This window comes from Nerophis lumbriciformis, linkage group LG10 (assembly GCF_033978685.3).
Source record: "Nerophis lumbriciformis linkage group LG10, RoL_Nlum_v2.1, whole genome shotgun sequence".
NCBI lineage: Eukaryota > Metazoa > Chordata > Actinopteri > Syngnathiformes > Syngnathidae > Nerophis > Nerophis lumbriciformis.
In genome coordinates, this window is record NC_084557.2 from 31,458,899 (window position 1) to 31,469,826 (window position 10,928).

At 39.6% G+C, this 10,928-nt stretch overlaps 1 protein-coding gene and 1 long non-coding RNA gene across 4 annotated transcripts; one reads left to right on the plus strand and one right to left on the minus strand.

The window, feature by feature from the left end:
- Nucleotides 1-169: 169 nt before the first annotated feature.
- On the minus strand, nucleotides 170-10,909 carry usb1 (U6 snRNA biogenesis 1). 3 transcript variants are annotated; one of them, XM_061969836.1, is made up of 7 exons: nucleotides 10,829-10,909; nucleotides 10,514-10,675; nucleotides 5,538-5,677; nucleotides 5,007-5,190; nucleotides 853-906; nucleotides 639-744; nucleotides 170-560 (listed from the first exon to the last, which is right to left on the minus strand). In XM_061969836.1, the coding sequence occupies exons 2-7, from the start codon at nucleotides 10,528-10,530 to the stop codon at nucleotides 264-266; spliced, it is 798 nt and encodes a 265-aa protein (XP_061825820.1). In that variant the 5' UTR covers nucleotides 10,531-10,675; nucleotides 10,829-10,909; the 3' UTR covers nucleotides 170-263. The 3 variants fall into 3 exon arrangements, with proteins under 3 accessions (XP_061825820.1, XP_061825819.1, XP_061825818.1); XM_061969835.1 differs by lacking the exon at nucleotides 10,829-10,909 and having other exon boundaries at nucleotides 170-398; nucleotides 480-560; nucleotides 10,514-10,822; XM_061969834.1 differs by lacking the exon at nucleotides 10,829-10,909 and having other exon boundaries at nucleotides 10,514-10,822.
- On the plus strand, nucleotides 1,501-4,629 carry LOC133612431 (uncharacterized). The gene is made up of 5 exons (XR_009816117.2): nucleotides 1,501-1,582; nucleotides 2,261-2,377; nucleotides 2,750-2,903; nucleotides 3,028-3,124; nucleotides 3,663-4,629. It is a non-coding gene; the product is annotated as an uncharacterized lncRNA (long non-coding RNA).
- Nucleotides 10,910-10,928: the final 19 nt, after the last annotated feature.

Consider the following 10,928-nt stretch of genomic DNA (forward strand, 5'->3'; position numbering starts at 1 on the left):
TTTGTAAATTGAGACACACGTTGGTTGGGAAATGACCAAATTTCAATGGTCATATCAACGTCACAACCTGCCCTTGAATAAACGTCAGCAAAAAGCATCTTGTTTAAATGCTACGTTTGAATTGCTCAAACATAACTTTGATAAAAGTAACACACACGGAATAATTCTCTCTTAAAAAGATTATACTTTATTGGTTATTTCTGGTGGTAGATTAGGTGTTACTGCAAGGTGTAAAAAAATAACATCACAAAACTCCCTCGTCCCTATTTGTTTGGTGGTCCTTGGTACTGCTTTGTATCCAGAGAAAATCTGAAAGTCTTGTTTCCTGTGCGGCAGCGCAGTTCTGTACAGTCTAAGCACAGATAATACGGCCCCTCTTCATGATTGTCAACCACATTCTGAGCAATGAAAGAACATTCAAAGATCATCACCCGTGATATACAGGTATGTAACTCCACTTCAATTGGATTCCACAGCACCTGAAGCTCTTGAAGGCGCTTCCTCAATTGCACAGTGAAGTCCCCAACACACCAGGCCAGGCTCACGTGGAAAGATGGATCCTACAAGACACGGCGGTGGCAATATGACGTTGATATAAGGCTACGATGACAAAACCAAAAGCATTTGTGCTAATCAACCTGATAAAAAGTATCCAGGTGAAATTCTGTCATTGTTTCATCAACCACTCGGATCAGATCCAGTAAGTGAGCGTGTCCATTTAGCACTTCCATCCCTAGGAATGTCCTGCAGGGGGAAAAACTGTCAGAAACTCAAATCACAAAACATGATATGTTATATATTTTAAATTTAAGTAACAAGAGATATAATTTATAAAGAGAATATAGACAGTACCTTGTCTTCTCAGCGTTACAATAGACCTTCAGTCTGCTTGCTGAGCACACAAACCTATAAAACACACATTTGCACATTAATTTAATTGTGCCTTATTGTGCATGTACAGACAGGTGATTCTGAAATACCCACCCTGTTGAGATTGGGTTTCAGAAATGGTACCACACCATGGTTTTAGGAGGGGTAGACAGAGGGAATAGATAGGAAGTAAGAGAGAAAGAAGGTTGTTCTTTTTTCAATCAATCAATCAATCAATCTTTATTTATATAGCCCTAAATCACAAGTGTCTCAAAGGGCTGCACAAGCCACAACGACATCCTCGGTACAAAGCCCACATATTTTAAGGAAACTTAAACAGTGGTCTTTCTGCCGTTCTTAATGGGAAGTCCCGGATTTATGGGACAAATTGTGTACACTGTAAAAACTCTTTCAGTGGTATTGTCCATTCTACTTCATTTTTAAAAGTATATTTATTCCAATAAATCAATTTATTTTTAGAGTTTTTGAGTTATCTATAAGTAAAAAGTGTGAATATTTTCGTAACTTACTTTTTTATGTGATAAAATTAATTTTAATGGACTTCCAACATAAATTGATTTAGCAAAACTCAGTTCAAAGGTTTATATCAGACCTAAAACGTCAGGACCCGCCCACCTGCATGCAGCTGTGGAAGAACAAGCCCAGACACGTTTCTTCACGGAGTCCAAGGAAAACACTTTACCGAACTCATGTAAGTAACCATTTATATTGTTAAAAGTCAGTATTTGCCAGGATTTAAATGTATACATTTTCAAAAGCATGGTTCAATGTTATATTTAGTTGACTACTTTTCCCGCCGACCGCAATTTCGAATGTGCTCTTACCTCCAACAGCTCATTAACTTCAACCAAACATTGTTTATAGCTGTGAAGTTTATAGTTAGCGTTTTCTTTGCGTGGTAGTTTTATATTTTATTCTTCAGTTTATAAGCAGCCACATTAAAGCTGCTTAACTAGCTTGCATTCAAAGTTGCTAGCAGCTAGCTAGGTACACTTGACAGAGCTATCTGAAGCCCCCTCAGACCTGCTGTCCATGCACACTCCTAGGCAAAACGCTACTCTTGTAAGAATAACACTCATTGTGTAAGTCTCAATCTCAACAATTCCCCCCCAAATCTCACCAGTAGTCACCATTTAAAGGGTAATTTTTCAAATTTGTCTTCCGTGGGGACATGCCCCCGGACCCCCTTACTGTTGCTAGGTTACCAACTTAGACCACCGTGGCTACAAAAAAATCTAGAGGAAATACTGCAAATGAGTATATTAGGGTGTAAAAAAACAGATATAAAGGGCTCTCATCAGGCTTATATATCCAAGAGGTTAGACATGAACCATAACTTGTCTTTTTTGTTCTCTCTCTCCAATGACAGATGGGGTGGCCCTGTAAGTTGTGCAGCACTGTTGTACCAACCAAGAGTGACATTTTAAAGCATTACAGACTGCACCATGGGACCTTTGGACACAGCCATTCCTTGCCTTGCATTCATGTAGGTTGCCCATGCTCTTATACATCCCTTCGCTCTCATCTGTCAAGATGCTAGACTTCTCCTCTCTGACACCACCGCCAGAGAGAATAGCTCCACTCCCACCACATTACTGGCCTTCTCTACCAACTTGTCCAGTCTGTTTGCGTCCCTCGCTCTCAGCCCGCTGCCCCAGCAGGCCACGGCGTACAAGAAGGCGCCTGCCACCACCGACTCGTAGAACATCTTCTATTCTATTCTATTCTATTATCATTCTATTTTTCCTGACCAAGTTTCCATTGTGACTTGGACATGACATACTAGACTCACTTTTTGCCTGAAAATGTATACTAATACCCTTAATATCAGTAACGGTCAACATTTGCTGTCTTACAGATTAATGAAGCGTTCCGAAGGTGCACTGCTGTTCCACTGGAATCAACATTTATGTCCCAACTGGACAGGTACACGCCGAAACTCCTGGAGCTCTCCAGTGCAAAAGGAGGAGTGACTGCAGCGCATCAAGAACTTGTTGATGGAACTGATACAGGTGGGTTAAAAGTGGTTTAAAAGTTTAAACTGAATCTGTAATCATGCTCTAATAACGGTATCACAGATTTGGAGTAATATTGCCAACAAAATTCAATTATTTATTATTCTTCTCTTAACTCTAGGACCCAAGTGCCTCTGCAGTGAAGAAGAGAGATGTGACTGTGAGATGCCTCATAGAGTACATGGGAGAGAGTGGACAGGAGCTAATCTCTGACTACTGTAAGTATTGTTTAAAAGCAGGTTTGGATCAGTCTGATGTACAAGCTTAAATTGGGTTTACTTTTATGTGAACTGACTGAACCAGCAGTTGTCAGGTGGAGGTTGAGCATGCAGCTAGTTGGCAAGAGCCCCAGGATAGCCAATTAGCATAGCACCACAGAGTGATGCCTTTCTGTCTTGTGTTTCTGTTTGCCCTAAAAAAACAATGCAAACAAAAAATACTCCCCTTAAACAAGCATTAAAACATTTACTTTATATATATACATATAACATATTACTGTTTGTTTGTTTGTTTTAATTTCTGGTGGTTCTATTCAGGTTTTTTATATGCAAATTAGAAATGCCAATAAAAAACATGTGGCTGGAAATGCATCTATTGTACCAAGTTTAATGTACAAGATCTCAAATTAGAATTAAAAAGTTTTCAAAATGGTCTTCACAAAAGTAATCATTATCTGAATTAAATCACACAACTTATATTACTGTAAATATAAAATTAGATGTTTGTTTTTTTAATTACTGTTTTTGTATCTCAAAGGGAACTGCAGAGACCGCTGTTCATGAGGACCTGGAAATGAAGAATATGAGCATCTACATCTGTCGTGAGCCAAATGCAGTAGGAATCATCATTGAGGGAGTACCAGTCCTTACTCATCTTGGAAACCTGGCCAAAGCATGCTGCCTACTTCTGGGGTTGACGTATGCACTTAATCTTGAGTATCCATCCAAACTTTCCAAAACATTTGAGGTGTTTCAAAAACTTTTTGTGGGACTTGACACACTGCGCCCAAAACCAACCCCCAAATTCATGACTCTCAAAAACAAGCTTCTAGCTTAGGCAGTGAGCCATGACTGTCAGCTTGCACTTTTGAACAGCTATTTTCTTGTGTCTGTTCAAAATCATTATACATTGTTCATTAAGTGGAATTCTTCAGAATGTTGTAACGGTTTGTCCTGTTCAGGTTTTATACAAAGCTCCAGGTCATCGTTTCTGGTGTGTAAATTAAGTTTTTTTATGTTTTATACACACTAAATTGCCCCACTGTGAAGCTCCAGCTGGTCAGAAGGAGGGATCTGTGAGTTGTTTAAGTTAAAATGTTTCAAAATATACACACTGAAAGACACTACAGTGAAGGTGTTCTGCTTGTGAATTGTTACAGAAGTACAGATAATCTTAATGTTAAATTGTTTTAGCAAGAAACTGTACTGTGAATGTTCTAAGTAAAACTTGAGATGCTGAGGTCATGCATTCTTTCATGCACTAAATACTGATGTTCTTGACTGTTAATAATGTCCAGCTTATTGACAGGTTTGGATATGGCTTGTGAAAATGTTTTAATATGTATACGGTTAAAAAAAGAAAACTACTGTGAAGGTGTTCTATACAGCACTTTAAAAAGTTGAGGTCATGCATTCTTGTATAATATGGATGTTGACTGTTCATACTGTCCAGCTCATTGCCACTGTTTTTATATGGTAATGATTTAATAAAGGTTGGAATTTGATATGTCTTGATTTTTTAATTATTATTCTAAGTAATTATTTTAAGCAGTTTCCATTTTCAAAACAAAGAAAGGGTAGGTTGGTCAAAATTAATAAAATTGAGTAAAATTTTTTTTTTTCATTTAAATGTTACTTATTTTAATTAAGTTTTGTGTGTTTAATATGCTGATGTTTTTTTTACATTGATTTTACTCAATTTCTTGGCTTTTTCTGTAAACGCAACTTAATCTTTTTGCATAAATCGAAATACATATTAAGTTCTACTTACTCAAAACACCAATTAGTTGATTAAACTAACAAAAATTGCTTGGAAAATGTTGCCTTATTTTTATTGAGTTAGATCTAGGCAACAGTTTTTACAGTGTAGAGTGCAGCTAACCTTTTGCAGCGGGACAGGCCTGCCTTGAGGCTCTGTGTGAAGGGCAGGATCCAGTGGTGTTTTAGCACCACTGTCTGAGAGAGGCTGAGATGGAGTTCCTCTTGTGGGGTCAAAATCACTCCAAAGGCAGCTGATGTCGAAAGAAGCTCTTCCATCATCTCCTCAAACTTCTCTTCAGGTTGGTCTTATAAGGCACGAGAATGGCATTTTTAAATTGTGATACCAACTCATCACAGGTTCAGTGTGTGTGTCACTCCTATATAATAAACACAAAGACTAATTTGTGCAAGACTTTTATCTTCACGTAACTATATTAAAAATCCAGCAATTATTTAAAATAAGCTGTTGCCAATTTTACAATTGCTGGGATTTAAAAAAAATTTTTTTTTATTAGTTTACAGCAGTATGCATTAACTAAACCATGCTGTGATCATAAAATGATTTGGTGTATTATTGTATACTGTAATAAACATTTTTTTGCAATACTGAGTATCAGTCATAACACTCAACTCTATTGTGTACAGGTCTTACATGGAAAATAAACATAGGTGGCCCAGTTTCCTCTCTCGTGTTTAAAAGAGCGAACACGGCCACCATGCAGCAAGCTGTCCTCGTCCTGTGGGTCCACATCGTCTGGAAACATGGCGAGTAAACAACCAGGGATAGGCAGTCTGTTCAACAACACACAACCCAGTTGAACAGGTTAATTGAACAATTCCTTTAATATTGACAATTCAGAACAGTTCAGTCATACTCCAATGACAAAACAAAAGTATTGTCATGCACACAGTATTTCTTTACCACCCGCCAGCCACTAACTTGGGTGCAATCAAAGGATACAGGGAGACCTTTGGATATTTTTGAATTTGTACACTGGCTAAAACCATCTATTTTCTACCGCTTGTCCCTCTCAGGGTTGCGGGGGGTGCTGAAGCCTATCTCAGCTGCATTCGGGCAGAAGGCGGTGATTGGCAACACAAAATTGATCCTAGTGTGTGAATGTTGTCTGTCTATCTGTGTTGGCTAAAACCAATCCAACTTAAAAGATAATGAATATACATTTTAAGATGTAATTAAATATAGGGATTAAGGAACACACTAATGCACTCTTTTTAAAGTCCCCAACAATTACATCTATGGATCTGTTGAAATTTACAACTGCAAAATAAATAGCTTGCTACCACCTAATATTCAAAAGATTTTCATTGATAGAGATGAAAATTATAATTTGAGGGGTACATTTAATTTAAAGCAGCTTTGTGTTACCACGACTGTTAAAAGTATGTTCATATTGGTTTGTGGTGTGACTCAATTAGAAGAGGAAAACCAACAAAGCAACAACATCATTCAATTTAAAAATACATTAAACAAACATTTTTCATGGATACAACAAAGAGGAGGAAACAAAATATCTTACGGGTATAATGTATTTATACACACTACATTTGGGTTTATTATTGTGAGCATATGCAAATTAAATTAAATATGATACATATTAATATACTTAATACTGTCAAGTAGCATTGATGATATTGAATCAGAATATCTGAGTGACAGGGCAGGACAATATAAGCTTTTGCTTCTTCCTGCCCCTTTTCAGACACACCATGTTTCTTTGTATTTTGTTGTTGTTTTTTTTACAATTCTTTTGGCACATGAAAATATTGTATTGGAGAAGTGTATTTCTTCAAATTGTGTAGCTGGTTTGTTGTGTTCTAAATAAATTGGTGAACTGAATTGAAAGGAAAAATAGCTGTGTAAAAGATGACAAAGCCGCTTATTGTATATATTATTTATGATATTCATTAGTATCCGCATTTCAACTTATTTCCTGTTACAGTTTGCCTTTTGTGCTGATTTCGTCTTTTATTCACCTGTATAATTATGGTATATGGCAGTGCTATTCAATGAAGAGGGACACAGTTTCAAGAGCCCAAAGGCTCGGGGGGCCGGACATCGAAATGTGAATGCTTCCGCAGGTTATATTTCTTAGAGACTGTGTTTACTTAATTGCAAAAATAAACACATCGGCTTTCACACTGCACTGTCAATAAAATAAACATTTTTGAAGATTGATGCTCCTTTTTAATTATTTTTCCTTCCTTTGTTTTTTTTCTTTACACTTCTTCCTTCATTTAGGTTTGTAAACCTGTAAATATAAACATAAAATAAACATAACACAATTATAACATCCATTGTGTATTTTACATAAATAATGTCCATAGAAGTGTTAGTGTTAATATGTTCACACAATAAACTACAAATGTTTACACATACAGAAATTACATAATATTTACACACCAAACATTGTATATGACGTATCACTATTCGCGGTGTCTCGCCCTCTCCTGGTCAAATTTAAAGTTAGTTAAAATCCAAACGATAGTCACACACACACACACACACACACACACACACACACACACTAGATGTGGTGAAATTATCCTCTGCATTTGACCCATCCCCATGTTCACCCCCTGGGAGGTGAGGGGAGAAGTGAGCAGCAGCGGTGGCCGCGCTCAGAAATCATTTGGTGATTTAACCCCCAATTCCAACCCTTGATGCTGAGTGCCAAGCAGGGAGGAAACGGGTCCCATTTTTATAGTCTTTGGTATGACTCGGCCGGGGTTTGAACTCTCGACTTTCCAGTCTCAGGGCAGACACTCTAACCAAAAGGCCACTGAGCAGGTTTAGCACTAAGTTTTAGCACTACAAACGGGGATCGATCATTACTCTCAGACAAAAAAACAACACGACCACGAATACAAAGGACATCACGTAGTTAGCAATTTCAATATAAAACACACTAAATATCTTTCTGCACAAATTATATCTACTTAGAAATGTTTGACCAAGTTTTGTGATGAAGCTTACATGCTAAGATTTCTAATATTGTTGCTGCTTGTCTGAATTATCGTGTCCGTCGCTTAAAAGGTCCGCCAGAAAACAATGACTCGAGCACTTGCTCGGGATAGAACTCATACTTTGTTTTCCAGACGTTGTTAAAAGTCAGATTTTTGCAATTTATTTTGATTTTTTTTTCCAGGGTTGAATGAGTAATCTTCTTTTACTCAACACATTGCTGCTTCACTGTGACACATATGCCTCTCTGTTGCATACATGAGCAACCCCAGCTTTAATGGTTTCCATCCATCCATCCATTTTTTACCGCTTGTTCCTTAAGGGGTCGCGGGGGTGCTGGAGCCTATCTCAGCTGCATTCGGGCGGAAGGCGGGGTCATCGGCGGTCACTCGAACGAGTATGACGATCCTCCTGGTAGGGGGGTATCCCTTTATGAAGGATGCCTGTGCGTGACTTTGTTTGTGGGGAGACTGGTGCACAGACAGTCACCACATGATCCTTGACAGATCCGGGTCAGGGTCCAGTGCATGGAGTCCAAGACGACTGGGGACCCTTTTCTGCTGCAGCCTTCATCCGTCATCCCAGCCGTTGTGACGCTCCATAGGGTTAGCAATCATCCTCCGCCTGTTCCACCGTTGAGGTCTTGGGTTATTACCTCATAACTGGGCCTACATGGATGTGGGGGTGCCTTCTTCCGCCATCGCAGCCGTTGTGGTGGTTCTTACATCTACCATCTTCCGCCTGCTCTGCCGTTGAGGTCTTCACCTTATCCCTGGCTAGGGGGCAGTCAGGTACTAGGCCTTTGCCAAGGGCCATCTGGGGTAACAGTAGTAAAGGGGTTAACCTCCTAGTGCCCCAAGACCCATTAGAGCATGGGTGTCAAACTCTGGCCCGTGAGGTGATATAAAATTAACACTAGAGCTGGCCCGCCGGTTATATACAGTGGCGGTGCCGCTGTACACCACTAATTCTCATACTTGCCAAACCTCCCGGGAGACTCCCAAATTTCAGTGCCCCTCCCGAGAAGTGTAACGTCCCCTTTTCATCCAGTCCAACGAGTACTGGCCCAGTTACATAATATGTGCGGCTTTAACACGCACACAGAAGTGAATGCAACGCATACTTGATCTTCAGCGATACAGGTTACACTGAGGGTGCCAGTATAAAAAAAACTTTAACATTCTTAGAAATATACGCCACACTGTCAATCCACACCAAACAAGAATGACAAACATTTCGGGAGAACATCCGCACAGTAACACAACATAAACACAGCAGAACAAATACCCAGAACCCTTTGCAGCACTAACTCTTCCGGGACGCTACAAGGTGTGTGTGTGTGGGAGGGGTTGGTGGTAGCAGGATGGGGGGGTGTATATTGTAGCGTCCTGGAAGAGTTAGTGCTGCAATGGGTATTTGTTCTGTTGTGTTAAGGTTGGATGTTCTCCCAAAATGTGTTTGTCATCCTTGTTTGGTGTGGATTCACAGTGTGGCGTATATTTCTAACAATGTTAAAGTTGCTTATACGGCCACTTTCAGTGTAAACTGTATCTTGTGACTGGGCGGGCACGTTGTTAGAAGGGATGAAAAGCGGATGTGACGTCAGCTCGTAGAGGACGTTAAAAGAAGTGCCTGTAAGGCACGCCCCCAAGACTGTGGAATACGAGAAATAATGACTGATGACCACCTTCGTTCGATAATGAGGGTTGCTTCAGCTCAAAGCCTGAGTCCCGACATTAATGAACTAGTATCCAAGAAAAGATGGCAGGTATCTGGCTTGGGCACATCAGATTAGATCAGTGTGTTGCAAACTGAGCCGTTTAAAGTCCTGAATGGTTGGTTTATTCATTATTTTATTTTCAAATTTATTAGCCTGTGGAAAAAGTTAATGTTGATATTTACCTCAGAAGGCTGCAAATAGAAAAGAGGCATTCAATTTGTATTTAATTTGTATTTCATATGCCATTGATATTTTTGTATTATTATTATTATTATTATTATTATTATTATTTGAAACTCGATTGTGCATGTCACTATAAAGTTATATAAGCCTTGCTTGTTCAATATTTAATGCAAAACTTGTTTGGGTCCCTATTAAAAGGTTAATTTGTTCAACCTTGGCCCGGCTTTGTTCAGTTTTAAATTTTGGCCCACTCTGTATTTGAGTTTGACACCCCTGCCTTAGAGGAGCCTCCACTGCCAGATGCACTTTAACGTCATGCCCAGGACGGCGGGGTACACCCTGGATAACATCACAGGGCCAACACAGATAGACAGACAACATTCACACTCACACACTAGGGCCAATTTAGTGTTGCCAATCAACCTATCCCCAGGTGCATATCTTTGGAGGTGGGAGGAAGCCGAAGTACCCGGAGGGAACCCATCAAGCCTCTTTGGGCGATGTTCGGCGGTCCAAACGAAAAGCTTTGGCGGGCCAGATGTGGCCCGCGGGCCGCCAGGTGAATAAGTCTGGTGTGCGGTAAATCTTCCTTGCAGCATTTTTTCCGTTGCATTTATTCTATGGTATAGTTTTGGCTTCAAACGATGCTATATACAAATGCTCCACTGGCAGCACTTTTGACACCCTTTACTTTAAACCAAACCATGTGTAGACTATTCTAATAGGATCAACAGAAACATACCTTGTTGTAGGATACATTTCATCACTTTTCTGCTTTTTCGTCGACGGGCAGTCGTCGTCATCCGTGTCCTGCCGAGACTTTTCATTATATTTTGCACTTTTCGTGTCACCAGTTATGTCCGCATCTTCACCACCAGCTTCAATTTCATCGTCCGAGCTGCTGCTGTAGCCGACCAACATTATTGAGTAAACACAATTTCAGCATTCACACAACTAATCTACATCTGAAAGAAACATAGTCATTAACATAATAGCCTTTCCCGTTTGTTCACAGTAGGTAAACCTTGTGGACAACAATTGCCTGCCTCTCTTATACCTCGCACTGAAGATCCGCGCTTCCGGTGTAAACAACCTGTTGTTCTCGTCATTTGTGTCCGGTCTGACACAATGACTTGCACGAAACCCGTTCCAAAGTC

What these genes read in the sequence shown, in the direction of transcription:
- usb1 (XM_061969834.1), bottom strand. Translation starts at nt 10,692, where the DNA reads ATGTTGGTCGGCTACAGCAGCAGCTCGGACGATGAAATTGAAGCTGGT. An exon ending in GGCCTGTCCCGCTGCAAAAG is followed by an intron (nt 907 to 5,006) that starts GTTAGCTGCACT and finishes TGTGTTTTATAG; the next exon opens with GTTTGTGTGCTCAGCAAGCA. An exon ending in TGTAACGCTGAGAAGACAAG is followed by an intron (nt 745 to 852) that starts GTACTGTCTATA and finishes TTCCCCCTGCAG; the next exon opens with GACATTCCTAGGGATGGAAG.